Genomic DNA, 16,567 nt, shown 5'->3' on the forward strand with positions numbered 1-16,567 from the left:
CAATGCCAGATCCTTAACCCACTGAGCAAGGCCAGGGATCAAACCCGCATCCTCATGGATACTTGTTGGGTTCGTTACTGCTGAGCCGCTACGAGAACTCCCTTTTGTTTGTATTTTTCATGTCATAATTAAACAACTGTCTAATTCAAGGGTATAAATATTTACACCTTTGACTTCTTCTAAGAGGTTGTAGTTTTAGTCCTTACATTTAGGCCTCTAATCCATTTTGAGTTAATTTTTGTTGATGGTATGAAGTTGGGATCCAACTTCATTCTTTTGCATGTGGATATCCAGTTGATCCAGCACCCACCATTTGTTAAAAAGATTTTTCTTTCTCCTTTGAATCATCTTGGCACTCTTGTCGAAAATCTTTTAACCATAGTGTAAGGATTTATTTCTGGACTCTCAAATCTCTTCCATTAATCTATTATGTCTGTCCTTATGCCAGTACTACACTATCTTGATTACTATAGCTTTGTATATGTTTTGAAATTGAGAAGTGTATGTCCTCTAACTCTGTTCTTTCTCAAGACCATTTTGGCTATTCTGAGTCCCTTGTTTTCTATATGAATTTGAGGATTACTATGTCAATTTCTGCAAAGAAACTGGAGGGGTTTTGATAGGGATTGCTTTGAATCTGTAGATCCATTTGGAGAGTATTGCCATCCTGACAATATTGTCTTTTGATTCATGAATTTGAGATGTGTTTCCATTTATTAATGGAATCTTTAATTTCTTTCAACACTTTTTTGTAGTTTTAGAGTGTATAATTCTTACACTCCTTTCATTAAATTTATTCCTAAATATTTTATTCTTTTTGATGCTGTCATAAAGAGAATTATTAATTTCATTTTAAGATTGTTGCTAATGTATAGAAATATAGCTGCTTTTTGCATTTCATTTGTTTCATTTTATTTTTTGCCTGTGACATATGGAAATTCCCAGGCTAGATGTTAAAATAGAGCTTCAGCTGTCAGCCTATATCACAGCCACAGCAATGCAGGATCTGAGCTGTGTCTGCGATCTACAGCACAGCTCACAGCAACACTGGATCCTCAACCCACTGAGCAAGGTCAGGGATTGAACTAGCTCATGGCTGCTAGTTGGATTTGTTACTGCTGAGCCATGATGGGTACTCCCTCTTTTGTTTTTTTTACATGGGAGTTGCAACGTTTATTTCAGGTTTTGTTTTGTTTTGTTTTGTTTTGCCCCACAGGCAGTATGTGGAAGTTCCTGGGCCAGGAATTGAACCTACACCACACAGCAGCAACCAGAGCCACAGCAATGAGAACACAGGAGCCTCAACCTGCTAGACCATCAGAGAACTCCCTAGTTTTTGCATATTGACCTTGTATCTTGTACGCATTTAGCAAATCTAATAGTTGTTTTAGTGGACCACTTAGGGTTTTCCATGTACAAGATGTAAATATAGTCATACTTCTTTCCAGTCTGTACACCTTTATTTTGTCTTCTTGCCCAGTTGCCCCGACTAGAATTCCCAGCACAATGTTCACTAGAAATGGCAAGGACAGACATCCTTGTCTTATACTTGATCTTAGGGGAAAAGCTTCCAGTCTATAACCATTAAGTATGATATTGATGGGGATTTTTCCTAAATGTCCTTTATAGATTGAGGAATTTCACTTTTACTTTGTGGAATGTTTTTGTTACAAAAGAGTTTCACAATTGTTCTTTCTGTATCTGTTGAGATGATGTGTGCTTTTTCCCCTTCATTCTACTATTATGATGTTTTACATTGATTCTCATGTGTTGAACCAACATTGCATCCCTGGGATAAATTCCACTTGTTTATAAAATATAAACCTTTTTTGAAACTCCTGGATCCAGATTGCTAGTATTTTATTTTCTGCATGCATATTCATAAGAGATTTTGGTCTGTAGTTTTATTTTCTTGTGATATCATTGCTTTGGTATCAGAGTAATACTGGGCGTCCAGAATGAGTTGGGAAGTATTCACTCCCCTTCCACTTTTTGGAAGAGTTTGTGAAGAACTGGTATTCATTACTCCTTAAATATTTGGTAGAATTCACCAAGGAAACCATCTAGGCCTAGGATTTTTGTTATGGATGTTGTGTTTTTTCTCTAATTACCGATTCAGTCTCTTTATTTGTTATAGATCTAGTCAGATTTTTTTATTCCTTATGCGTCTGTTTTGGTGGCTTATATATTTTAAAGAATTTTCTCATTTCATTTAGGTTATCTAATTTCAGGCATGTAATTGTTCAGAGAACTCCCTTATAATCTTTTTTTATTTTTGCTAGAGTAGTACTAATGTCCACCCCTTTTGTTCTTATTTTATTTATTTATTTCTCTTTCTTAGGGCTGCACCCACGGCATATGGAGGTTCCCAGGCTCTAGGGGTCTAATTGGAGCGGTAGCCACCAGCCACAGCCACAGCCACAGCCACAGCAACGCCAGATCCAAGCCTTGTCTGCAACCTACACCACAGCTCACAGCAACGCTGGGTCCTTAACCCACTGAGCAAGGCCAGGGATGGAACCCGCAACCTCATGTTTCCTAGTCAGATTCATTTCCACTCTGCCACGACGGGAACTCCTATTCTTGATTTTAGTAAGCTGAATCTTCTCACTTTTTTCCCAAGTTATTCTAGCTAAATGTTTGTCTATTTTATTGGTCTTTTCAAAGAACTAACTTTTTAAAAAATTGTTTTGGCTGCACCTGCAGCATTTGGAAATTCCCAGGCCAGGGATCGAACTTGCACCACAGCAGCAACCAAAGCCATTGAAGATACTTAACTTACTGCACCACAAGGGAACTCTTCAAAGAATCAACTTTTGGTTTGGATGATTTTCTCTATTGTTTTCCTATTTTCTATTTCATTTATTTTTGCTGTAGTCTTTATTATTTCCTTCTTTCTGCCTGATTTTAGATTCTTCATTTTTTTTTTTTTAGTCTCTTAAGATGGAAGTTTAGGTAATTGATTTGAGAGGTTTTTCTGGGGGTTTTGTTTGTTTGTTTGTTTTTTGCTTTTTAGGGCATATAGAAGTTCCCAGGCTAGGGGCCAAATCAGAGCTGCAGCTGCTGACCTATGCTACAGTCACAGCAACGTGGGATGTGGGATCCAAGCTGAGTCTGTGACCTACACCACAGCTTGCAGCAATGCTGGATCCTTAACTCACTGAACCAAGCCAAAGATCAAACCCACATCCTCACAGACACTATGTTGGGTTCTTAACCCATTGAGCCACAACAAAAACTCCTCAAAATATTATCTAATTTACTCTGTGATTTCCTCTTTGACACATTCCGTATTTAGGAATGAGTTGTGTAATTTCCACACAATTGTGAATAACAAATTTCCTTCTGTTACTGATTTCTTTTTTTTAAAATGGCTGCACCTGTGGCGTATGAATGTTCCCGGGCCAGGGATCAAACCCGTGCCTTTGCAGAGACTGCAGTCACCGCAGTCTAAATTTTTTTTTTTTTTTGGTCTTTTTAGGGCCGCACCTGCAGCATATGGAAGTTTCCAGACTAGAGGTCAAACTGGAGCTGCAGCTGCTGAACTATGCCAGTCACAGCAACTCGGAATCCAAGCTGCATCTGTGACCTGCACCACAGCTCAAGGCAACACTGGATACTTAACCCACTGAGTGAGGGATCGAACCCATGTCCTCATGGTTACCAGTCGGGTTCGTTACTGCTGAGCCACAGTGGGAACTCCTGAAGTTGAATTCTTAACCCACTGTGCCACAGTAGGAACTCCCTGTTACTGATTTCTAATTCCATTGTTGTTGGAAACCTGCTTTATGATTTAAATTCTTTTAAATTTATATATAAATTTTATATTGATTATATATAATATATTTTATTAATTTTATTTAGGCTTGTTTTGTGACTGAACATATGTTTTATCTTGGATAATGTTCCATGTGCACTTGAAAAGAATGTATTCTGCTGTTGTTGGGTGAGGTACTCCATAGATGTCTGTTAGGTCTAGTTGGTTTATAGTATTATTCAACTATAATTCAACTTCTGTTTCCTTGTTGATCTTCTAGTTGTTTTCTACATTATTGAGAGTGGGGTATTGAAGTCTCCAACTATTGTTGAATTATCTATTTCTCCCTTTAATTCTGTCAGTTTTGCTTCATGTATTTTGGGGCTCTGTTGTTAGGTGTATATGTATTTATAATTGTTATATCTTTCTGATAGATTGACCTTTTGCAATTACACAATGCAATTCCGACAATAACTACCTGGAGTTAGGTCAGTTTTAAGGGTATAGTCCCCAAGAAGATTGCCCTCACATCAGAAGCCAGTCCATTCACGCTTCTGACCCACTGGCTGCAATTTTAGAGACTCCCACAACCACTTCAGATTTGATAATTTGCTAGAAAGACTCACAGTCGGGTTTTTTTGGGTTTTGGTTGTTTTTTGTTTGTTTTGGGTTTGTTTTTGTTTTTTGCTTTTTGGGCCGCACTTGCAGCCTATGGAAGTTCCCAAACTAGGGGTCGAATTGGAGGTGTAGCCACTGGCTTACGCCACAGCCACAGCAACATAGGTTCCAAGCTGCATCTGCGACCTACACCATAGCTCACGGCAACGCTGGATCCTAAACCCACTGAGCAAGGCCAGGGATCGAACCTGCGTCCTCATGGATATTAGTCAGATTTGCTTCTGCTGTGCCACAAAGGGAACTCCAAGACTCACAGTTATTTTTTAATTATAAAGAATACAAATCAGGACCAACAAAACAAAGAGATACATAGGGAGAAGTCTGAAAGGGTCCTGGGTCCTAGATATGGCACTTCCACTTCCAGGGAATCAAGGGTGGGAATACATCAGGTGGAGCACATTGATGTGTTTACCAACTAGGAAGTGCCGCTGTATTTTGGTGTCTAAAACTTTTATAGGGGTTTTATTAAGTAAACAAGATTGATTAAATCACTGACCATATGGTTAAACTCAGGATGTCAGGTTGATATTACCTGGCTCAAAGCTTCATCATTCTAATCACATGATTGTTTTTTTTTTCTGGCATGACCAGCTGCCATCCCTAGTCATCTTATTAGTATAAACTCAAGTGTGATGCAGGGGTCCCACCATGAATAATAGATACACTCCTGTCACTCAGGAAATTCCAAGGGTTTAGGCATTGTTCTCAGGAACTGAGAGCAAAGACCAGACTTTTTTATTCTACAGCATCCTTTTATCATTGTAAAATATGCTTGTCTTTGGCGACACTTTTTATCTCAAATTTGGCTCTGTCTGATATTATAGTAACCACTATAGCTCTCTTTTGTTTACTGTTTATATGATGTCACTCTTTTTGTTCATCCTTGTACTTTGAATCCATTTGAGTCTTTGAATCCAAAGTGTGTGTTTTAGGAGTTAGCAATGTGGCATAATGGGTTAAGAATCCAACTGCAATAGCTCAAATCACTTCGGAGGTATAGGTTTAATACCTGGCCAGGGAACTTCCATATTTTGCAGGTGCAGCAAAAAAAAAAAAAAAAATTACAATTAAAAGAAATAGGAGTTCCTGTCATGGCACAGTGGAAACGAATCCAACTAGGAATCATAAGGTTTCGGGTTTGATCCCTGGCCTTGCTCAGTGGGTTAAGGATCTGGCGTTGCCGTGAGCTGTGGTGTAGGTTGCAGACGTGGCTCAAATCCCGTGTTGCTGTGGCTCTGGAGTAGGCCGGCAGCTACAGCTCCGATTAGACCCCTAGCCTGGGAACCTCCATATGCCACGGGTGTGGCCCTAAAAAGACAAAAAGACCAAAAAATTAAAAAATCCAAAAAATAAAGTGTGTGGGAGTTCCCGTTGTGGCTCGGCAATAACAAACCCAACTAGTATCCATGAAGATTCTATCCTTGGCCTCGATTAGAGGGTTAAGGATCTGGCATTGCCGTGAGCTGTAGTGTAAGCCAGCAGCTGCAGCTCCAATTCTACCCCTAGCCTGGAAACTTCCATATGCCACAGGTAAGGTCCTAAAAAGACAAATAATAATAATAATAATAAAGTATGTGACTTATAGATAGCATATATTTAGTTCGTGTTTGTTTTTTTAATTTTTAAAAATTATTTATTTATTTTATTTTTGTCTTTTTGCCATTTCTTGGGCTGCTCTCGTGGCATATGGAGGTTCTCAGGCTAGGGGTCGAATCAGAGCCATAGCTGCCGGCCTACACCAGAGCCACAGCAACTCGGGATCCAAGCCACATCTGCAACCTACACCACAGCTCATGGCAACGCCAGATCCTTAACCCACTGAGCAAGTCCAGGGATCAAACCCGAAACCTCATGGTTCCTAGTCGGATTCGTTAACCACTGAGCCATGACAGGAACTCCTAAAAATTTATTTTTATTGAAGTATAGTTGATATACTATATAGATCTTTTTTTTAATACATTCTGCTAATCTCTGCTTTTTTTTCTTTTAATTATTTTGGCCACATTCATGGCACATGGAAGTCCCCAGGCCAGGGACTGAGTCTGAGCTGCAGCTGCAACCTGTGCCACAACTGTGGCAATGCCAGATCTTCAGCCACTGCACCAGGCCAAGGATTAAACCTACACCACCTCAGAAACGACACCAGATCTTTAAGCTGCTGCACCACAGCAGGAACTCCTAATCTCTGCTTTTTGACTGTGGTGTGTAATCCATTTATATTTAATATAATTACTGATAAGTTTGGATTTTTAGCTACCATTTTACTATTTAACACAAAAGAAAGAGGAAATGGAGGAATAGTGTATCATTTTTATTTGCTTGCCCTTTCTTTCACTATATTATTTTAAGTTATTTTGTTAGTTATTGCCCTAGGAGTTACAGTTAACATCTTAACCTTTAACAAACTGGTTTGGAATAATGCCAACTTAATTTCAATTGTGTACAAACCCTTAGCTTTTGTAAAGCTCCATTTCCTTTTCCTTCTTTTGAGCTGTTATTGTCATATGCATGCCCATCTCATCAAACAGATTCATAATTATTGCTTTTTGCATTTTTTTGGCTGCACCCATGGCATGTGGAAGTTTCCAGGCCAGGGATCAAACCCATGCACAGGTGAGGCCTGCACCACAGGTACAGCAATGCCAGATCCCCAGCCTGCTGCACCACAAAGCAACCTCCTATGCATCTGTACTTTAAATAAGAGAGAAGAAAAAGGAGAGTTCCCTTCTTGGTGCAGCAGAAACAAATCCAACCAAGAACCATGAGGTTGCAGGCTTGATCCCTGGCCTCGTGAATCTGACTAGGAACCATGAGGTTGCAGGTTCGATCCCTGGCCTCACTCAATGGGTTAAGGATCCAGCATTGCCATGAGCTGTAGTGTAGTTCACAGATACAGCTTGGATCCTGTGTTACTGTGGCTGTGGTGTGGGCCGGCAGCTCAGATTCAACCTCTAGCCTGGAAACCTCCATATACCGAGGGTGTGGCCCTTAAAAAAAAAGTAGAAGAAAAAATAATTTCAAGGAAAAATATATTTATACTGTTATTTATATTTACATATATAGATTGATTGATGGATTGATTTGCTTTTTAGGGCCGTGCCTGTGGCATATGGAAGTTCCCAGGCTAGGGGTCGAATGGAGCTACAGCTCCTGGCCTACACCACAGCCACAGCAACACAGGATCCAAGTTGCATCTGCGACCTATACCATAGCTCACAGCAATGCCAGATCCCCGACCCACTGAGCAAGGCCAGGGATCAAACCCAAATCCTTACGGATCCTAGTCAGATTCATTTCCACGGCGTCACAAAGGTAACTCCTGCTGTCTTTACTCTTTTTTCTTCATGGGGATTCAAGTTACTGTCTAGTGACCTTTCATTTCAGCCTGAAGAATACCTTTTAGTATTTCTTATAGGGCAAATCTATTAGCAAAAAAAATTCTTTTTGTTGAATGTAAAAATAAATTTTCCTTCATTTTTAAGGATTATTTTTCTCAATATAGAATACTTAGTTGGCAGACTTTTTCTCTCATCACTAGTTTCTATGATTTCTGATGAAAATTTGTTGTTAATCTCATGGATAATCCCTTACAAGTGGTGAGTCCCTTCTTCTGATTATATGATTCTGTTTTTGACTTTGGACAGCTTGATTATGATGTGTCTAGATGCGAATCTCCTTTATTTTATTTTATTTTGTCTTTTGCCATTTTAGGGCCATACCCACGGCATATGGAGGTTCCCAGGCTAGGGCTCTAATCGGAACTACAGCTGCCAGCGTATACCACAGCCACAGCAATGCCAGATCTGAGCCATGTCTGTGACCTACACCACAGGTCACAGCAACCCCTGATCCTTAACCCACTGGGCAAGGCCAGGGATGGAACCCACAACCTCATGGTTCCTAGTCAGATTCGTTTCCACTGTGCCACGATGGGAACTCTGAAATCTCTTTTATATTTTGTCCTACCCAGGGTTCTTTGAGATTCTTGGATGTTTAGAATAAGGTTTTGCAGCAAATTGGGAAAGTCTTTAGCCATTATTTCCTCAAATATTCTTTCTTCCTCTTTTTCTCTCTCTCCTCTCCTTTTAGGTCTTTCATTTTGCATACATGGACACACTTGATGGTTTTCCATGGGTCTCTGATTCTTCACTTCCTTCATTCTTTTTTCTTTCTGTTCATCAGCCTAGATAGTCTCAATTGATCTATCTTCAAACTCTCAGCTTTTTTTCTTCTGCCTATTCTTATCTGCTGTTAAATTTATTTCAATTATACTTTTCAACTTCAGAATTTTTTTGGTTCTTTTTCTATAACTTGTATCCCTTTATTAATACTTTCTAGTGGGGAGGTGAGGGAGTGGTATGGAGTAGGAGTCTAGGGTTAGTAGATGAAAACTGTTGCATTTGGAGTGGATGGGCAATGGGATCCTGCTGTATAGCACAAGGAACTATATCCAATCACTTGTGATGGATCAGGATGGAGGGTAATGTGAGAAAAATACTGTGTATATATATATATATGTATATGTACATATATATATATATATATATATGTATAACAGGGTCACTTTGCTGTACAGCAGAAATTGACAGAACATTGCAAATCAACTATAATAAAAAATAAAAATTAAAAAAATACTTTCTAGATGATGCTACATAATTTTTATACTTTGCCTTAGTTATTTAAACATGGACTTCTTTCGTTCTTTGAACAAGAGTAGATTAAAAGCTTTTGTCAGAGTTCCCGTTGTGGCTCAGTGGTAACAAACCCAACTAGTATCCATGGGGACGTGGGTTCAATCCCTAGCCTTGCTCAGTGGGCTAAGGATCCATTGTTGCCATAAGCTGTGGTGTAGATTGCAGATGTAGCTTGGATCTGGCGTTGCTGTGGCTGTGGTGTAGGCCGGCAGCTGCAGCTTCAATTTGACCCCTAACTTCCGTATGCTGAGGGTGCGGCCCTAAAAAGACAAAAAAAGTCTTTATCTAGTAAATCCAATATCTGGACATCCTCAGGGACAGTTCATACTGACTGCTTCTTTTTTTCCTGTACATGGGCTATACTTGTTTCATTTTAGATAACATAATGCAGCAACTCTGAAATCAGATTCTTTCCCTCATTAGGTTTTGTGGTTGATATTATTTTTTGTTGTTGTTAAGTGGCTGTTTGTTTAGTGACTTTCCTGTACTAGTTTTGTAATGTCTATATTCTTTGTCCTCTGCTTCCTTAGCTTTGTGGTCAGTGGTCATCCAATGACTGGACATAGATTTCCTTAAATTCCTCATATTTTGGGGGGGACTATGTTAAATTTATGTATAAACTCAGAACACCTGAAATTTTTATGATCTTGAGTAATCCTGGTCATCCTGTCCAAGAACATGTGAATATCAAGGTCAAATTTAGTAGTTCTTACCATGTGCAGTGGGTTAATAATCTGACTACAGTGGCTTGGGTTGCTGCAGGGGTATGGGTTTGATCCCTGGCCATGTGCAGTGTGTTAAAGGAGCTGGTGTTGCCGCAGTTGCAGTGTAGATCACAGCTATGGCTCGGATTCAATTCCCGGCCCAGGAACTTCCATATGCCACAGGTGCAGCCATAAGATAAAAAATAAAATAAAAAGATCAAATTTAGATCAAAATTAAAAACAGATATAAAAGACTAACAGTAGGGGAGATGTGGGGAAATTGAAATATTTACAGTATAATAGATAACATTGAATTAATTTAGTATTTTTATGTGTGATACTATTGTTTTTGCTACTTATTCTTAGGAAATGAGTGCTGAAATATTTGGGGATAAAGTGCCATGAGGCCTACATCATTTGGCAAAAAAAAAAAAAGAGAGATACACACACACAAAAGTTCTCATTATGGTGCAACAGGTTAAGAACCTGACATAGTGGGAGTTCCTGTTGTGGCACAGCATAAATGAATCCAACTAGTATCCATGAGGATGAGGGTTCGTCCTCTGGCCTCAATCAGTGGGTTTAAGATCCGGTGTTGCCATGAGCTGTGGTGTAGGTCACAGATGCGGCTCAGTTCTAGTGTTGCTGTAGCTGTGGCGTAGGCCAGCAGCTGTAGCTCTGATTTGACCCCGTAAAAGCAAAAAAAACAAACAAACAAAAAAAGCAAAGAACCCGACATAGTGTCCATGAGGATGTGGATGTGGGCTCCATCCCAGCCTTGCTCAGTAGGTTAAGGATCTAGCATTGCTGCAAGCTGTGGCACAGGTTACAGATGTGGCTTGGATCACACATTGCCATGGTTGTGGGTAGGCCAGCAGCTGCAGCTCCAATTCAACCCCTAGCCCAGGAATTTCCATATGCCGCAGGTGCAGCCCTAAAAAGAAAAAAAAAAAAATACATAGCACAGGATGTGAAAGTAGAGGGAGAGAGAGAAAACAAATGGTAAGTCCAGATGAAGTATATTTAGGTATTTATTATACTATTCTTTTAACATATTTTTGATTTTTTGAAAATCGTGAAAGAAAAAAAGATTGAGAGGAGTTCCCATTGTGGATCAGTGGTTAATGAATCTGACTAGGAACCATGAGGTTGTGAGTTCGGTCCCTGGCCTTGCTCAGTGGGTTAAGGATCCAGCTTTGTCATGAGCTGTGGTGTAGGTCGCAGATGCAGCTCGGATCCTGAGTTGCTGTGGCTCTGGCGTAGGCCAGCAGGTACAGCTCCAATTAGACCCCTAGCCTGGGAACCTTCATATGCTGTGGGAGTGGCCCTAGAAAAGGCAAAATAACAAAAAAAAAAGAAAAGACAAAAAAAAAGATAGGAAGAAAACATGATCCCAAGATTCAGGGATATCTTACCACCTCTTGAGCTAATTTTCTTTTCTTTCTTTTTATTATAATAACAGATTCCTGTATCAAGCTTGAGAGACACAGTCTTGGAACTGGCAGTGTTTGATCAACACAGGAGGAAGTTTGATAATTTCAGTTCACTAATGCTAGAATGGAAATCCTCAAATGAAACACTAGCTCATTTTGAAAATTATAATTCAGTGGAGATGGTAGCAAAGGATGATGGTAGTGGGCAGACCCGGCTACATGGTATTATAAATGTTTATTAATTCTTTCATGTACCCACTAAAATGACTCTGCACTATTCCTCGTGGGTGATAGTTTATTTATCCTATATCACCTTTCACCTTTGATCTTCGCATTTTTTAGAAAGCACAAAGTTAGATTTCCTTGTTTGAAAGCTAGGGTCTCAGGGCCAACATTTCTCACAAGAACAAAAAATTAAATTAATTTTAAAATGTATTGATTGTTTATTATTTGCCTGAAACTTTGGAAATATTCATTCATTAGCTAGTATTTATTGAGTGGCTGCTGCATGTAAGAGTCTCTGCTAGGCACTTGGAGATAAAATGGTAAATGAAACACTCAGCCTCTGTCCTCATAGACTTAAAGTCCAGTTGGGGAAACCAGACTTCACATATTACAGTTGTGTTAGGTGTTTTGAAGAGCAAATATGGGGTGCATTAAGAGCTTGTAATAGGAGATCCTAACCTCGTTTAGAATAGAGAAGGCTGCCCTGAGAATGTAACATTTATTCTGAGATCTGAAGGGATGTCAGAAAGAGGAAATAAAATGAACTAAATACCACAAGTGAAACTGACTGAGAGAGGGCACAAGAGGCACAGCAAGCCCTCAGGAGAGTCACTCATCAAGCCCCTGCTTGTATCACATTTGCAGAAGTCCTGTTCTCCAAAGCAAGTTAGCCATCCAAAACCAGTCAGAGTGGGCCAGGAGTACTCAAGAACATGGATATATACCAGGCATGATTCACTGCAAGCCGTTAGTATAACAACATACCATAAATCAATCCCCAAAATGAAGGCAAAGTGATATAAAGGGAAACTTTTGGGTTTCTGGCATAAACATTTGATGACCATTCAACTAAGAAATACTAGAGAAATAAGATTTAATCTTTTCCCTACCCACAGGGAGTTCACACTCAAGACAAGTTTAAGAGCTTAGCTTGAGAATATGACAATGTCATACTAATATATATATGACACTATAACAGTACAATACCAATAGTGTGACACAGTTAAGGTAAAAAGTGGTAGGGAAGAAAGAAATGCTCCTTATACCCTGGAACAATCAGTCACCAAATGCCATCTGTGTTCTTTTCTAAATATTTCTGGTTTCATCCCTTCGTCACTAATGTCCTTATGCCCTCTATCCTACATTACCACAGCAGCCTCCTAACTGATCTCAGTGTCTCTGTTCCCCTCTAATCCATCCTCCATGCTATTGTCCAGAATTATCTTTCTAAAATACAAATCTGAATCTCTCTTTAAGTTATTTTTAAAAGAATTTAAGGGAGTTCCCGTCGTGGCTCAGTGGTTAACGAATCCGACTAGGAACCATGAGGCTGTGGGTTCTATCCCTGGCCTTGCTCAGTGGGCTAAGGATCCGGTGTTGCCGTGAGCTGTGGTGTAGGTTGCAGATGCAGCTCGGATCCTGCATTGCTGTGGCTCTGGCATAGGCTGGTGGCTACAGCTCCTATTCGACCCCTAGCCTGGGAACCTCCATATGCCATGGGAGCGGCCCAAGAAATGGCAAAAAGACAAAAAAAAAAAAAAGAATTTAAGGCAACTGGAATTCCCATTGTGGCTCAGCAGGTTACAAACCTGACTCGTGTCCATAAGGACACAGGTTCGATTGCTGGCCTCCCTCAGTGGGTTAAAGATCTGGCATTGCTGTGAGGTGTGGTGTAGGTTGCAGACATGGCTAGGATTCTATGGCTATGGTGTAGACCAGCAGCTGCAGCTCCAATTTGACCCCTAGCCTGGAAACTTCCATATATCACATGTGCGGCCCTAAAAAAAAAAGAATTTAAAGCAACTATTCACTGAACTCATGACATGCCAGGCACTGCACTAAATACTTAATGTACATTTTCTTATGTAATCCTCACAGCATTCATGAGAAACTGGCATATTATCCCCATTTTGTAAGTTTACTCATTCATCAAACATTTATTGAGTTCTTATCATATTCTAGGTAGAGTTTTAGTCCCTGAGATTGTAACAATAAATAGTTGAAGCAGCAAATTCTCTGACGTCAAAGCCTATACTCTACTGACTATACTGTCACCATATTGTCACTGTGTCTTTCCAGATAAAATTCATATGTTACAGCTTAAAATACTGACTCCTGCCTACTTCTTTGGCTTCACCTATTATTCCACCCACAAAAATCCTACTTTTTTCTCACACTCAAGAACTTTAGACCCTTAACCATGACAAGGTTTGTCATACCTCTTTCCTTTGTATGTGTTATGTATTTTCTTTCCTTGCTTCTTCACCAAGCTGAAACCTTCCTCTAATAATCTAGGAGTTCTCTGTTCCCCTATATTCCCAGTCTGAGGAGAATATTCCTTCTATGTGCTCTTAGACTCTGTATATATGCGTTGTGTACACACCTCTATAATTGTACTTATTACACTGTATTGCAGGAGATGGTTTACTTCTCAGCCACCCTCCTAAGCTATAAGGCAAGAATTGTGTTGCTTTCCTTCTCATCTCTGTATTCTACTTCTTTGTCATAGTGCCTAGCATATAGTAGGCCCTTAATAAATTTTTGTTAAATGAATAAGTGTGACATCATGAAAAAATGCCTCACAGGTTTTCATGTGATCATTATGTGTTGAGGATAAAATAAGAATTGACCTAAGTGACAGATTCATGTTAGTTAAATTAAAATGAAAGAAAAATGAAGGAATGAGCAAAGCAGGGCCAGATTGTGGATGGCTTCAAATACTAGTTTCAGGAGTTTGAATTGCTCTAAGAGGGGAAAGTTAGCCATTTAAAAAAAATTTTTTTTTAGTTTTAAATTTTTTATTATAGTTGATTTACAATGTTCTGTCAATTGCTGCTGTACACCAAAGGGAGCCAGCTATATATACACTATTTTCTCATATTATCTTCTGTCATGTTCTATCACAAGCGATTGGATATGGTTCCCTGTGCTACACAGCAGGACCTCATTGCCTATCCACTCCAAGTGCAATAGTTTTCGTCTACTAACCCCAAACTCCCAGTCCATCCTGCCCCTTCGCCTTTTGAATAGGGTCAGACATGGCATTTACATTCACAAAACAGTTTAGAAGAGTGAATGTCCCAAAGGACTATCTCTTTATTTCTCACTTCGATTTTGAATTCAAAAAAAATTTCCCCTTGCACTACTTTCAGTTCATTTTTGGACCCACAAACAATTAGAGCTGCAAAGAATTTTAGATTTTGCCTGGCCTAATCCCTTATTTAATAAAGGAACTGGGAAATAAAGTGATTGTCCAAGGTCACATGGGAATGTAGTGGCAGAGTCGGCACAAAAACCCAGTTTTCTTTTTCTCTTGTATTTCCCCATTTGCTGTTTTTTTCCTCCCTGCAATAAAATGTTTGGAAAAATTAGGACAGAAATTGGTTTTCTGGAGAAACTTTTGTATGCTACATATTATTGTTTCTCATAGGGTATTTTTCTGCATGTCTCCAGGTCATCAGATCCTTAAAGTACATCAGATAAAAGGGACTGTACTCATTGGAGTCAATTTTGTGGGCTATTCAGAGAAGAAAAGTCCAAAGGTAAGTGGAGATTGTCGCTCACTGAGTTGAGGAATTAAATATTTATATTCACCTTTGCGGTTCTTATTACATTTCTAGGAACTTTCCAACTTGCCCAGATCTGCAGCTGTGGAGCTGCTCCTGGTAGATGATGTAACGGTATTGCCTAAGAATGCCACCATCTATAACCACCCTGATGTGAAGGTAGAAGATATATGGGTATAGCTAAATGGCATCATAATTGGAGGAGAGAGTACTAGGTTGTTAAAATTAACAATATAACAACAAAAAAGCCCATTTATGTATTGAGTATCACTGACACACATATATAATGTATATATATATTAATTATCCTTAGGAGCAATACTTTAATAATCATATTTTGTCTTTGGTCCATTGATCTTAGTCTTTTAATGTCACACTCTTTCCTATGTAAGTAGAAGTTATTTTCTTTGAATTATTTATAAACCAAAGGGAATAGAATGTTGTTTGTCTGATTTTTCCATAGGAAATATTTAGCCTTGTAGAAGGATCTGGTTATTTTTTAGTCAACAGTAGTGAGCAAGACATTGTCACCATCACTTACCTGGAAGCAGAAAGTTCTGTCCAGGTGAGTTCCAGAGATAGTCCCAGACTGATGGTCTCAGATCAAAGCTCATTCTTAGGAGAATGATTGGACGAATTCCATTGGGTGTTTCAAACTTGTTACAAAAATAATGTTTGCCTCTCCCTCTTTTTATTTTTTATTTTTTTGTCATGCCCTGGGCATGTGGAAGTTCCTAGGCCAGGGATCGAACCTGTGCCACAGCAGTGACCTGAGCAACAGCAGTGACAATACCAGATCCTTAACCTACTGCACCACCAGGGAGCTCCTGCCTCTGCCTCTTTCTTTTTTTAATCTGGTAGATCCTTCAGCCAAAAATGATATTTTTTTTTTGTTTTTCTGTAACTGGCTACAATATGGGGCAATTTTTGGTTCTGGTTCAACTGTGAGAGTGTAGAAAATATCTAATTTATAATATTTCCATTAAAAGAAGGTTCATTTTGGAGTTCCCATCGTGGCTCAGTGGAAACAAATCTGACTAGCATCTATAAGGACGCAGGTTCAATCTCTGGCCTCACTCAGTGGGTTAAGAATCTGGTGTTGCTGTGAGCTGTGGTGTGGGTCACAGACAGCTCAGATCCTGTGTTGCTGTGGCTGTGGTGTAGGCCAGCAGCTACAGCTCTGATTTGACCCTTAGCCTTAACCTCCATATGCCATGGGTGTGGCCCTAAAAAGACAGTAAAATAAAATAAAATAGCTGTGGCTGTGGTGTAGGCTGGCGGCTACAGCTCCGATTAGACCCCTAGCCTGGGAACTTCCATATTCTGCGGGAGCAGCCCTAGAAATGGCAAAAAGACAAAAATAAAATAAAATAATAAAATGTCATTTTTATAAATTTCAAAGCACAGAACTGTGTGAATAGTTAGGTGCACTATTGACTTTATAACCTAAGTATATGGTGTTTTCAGCCAGGACATGACAACTCAATATTACGCTATTTCCATAGCCATT

At 39.4% G+C, this 16,567-nt stretch overlaps 1 protein-coding gene across 2 annotated transcripts in view; it reads left to right on the forward strand.

Annotated features, from left to right (window-relative positions):
* Positions 1-16,567, forward strand: part of NUP210L (nucleoporin 210 like) — a 129,788-nt gene that overhangs the window by 63,347 nt on the left and 49,874 nt on the right. For both annotated transcript variants that reach the window (XM_047784527.1, XM_047784528.1), the window contains exons 17-20: positions 11,296-11,488; positions 14,945-15,033; positions 15,112-15,216; positions 15,521-15,622. In XM_047784527.1, the coding sequence (XP_047640483.1) occupies positions 11,296-11,488; positions 14,945-15,033; positions 15,112-15,216; positions 15,521-15,622 (489 nt within the window). The remainder of the gene's footprint in view (positions 1-11,295; positions 11,489-14,944; positions 15,034-15,111; positions 15,217-15,520; positions 15,623-16,567) is intronic.

Source organism: Phacochoerus africanus, chromosome 6, assembly GCF_016906955.1.
Source record: "Phacochoerus africanus isolate WHEZ1 chromosome 6, ROS_Pafr_v1, whole genome shotgun sequence".
Classification (NCBI taxonomy): domain Eukaryota; kingdom Metazoa; phylum Chordata; class Mammalia; order Artiodactyla; family Suidae; genus Phacochoerus; species Phacochoerus africanus.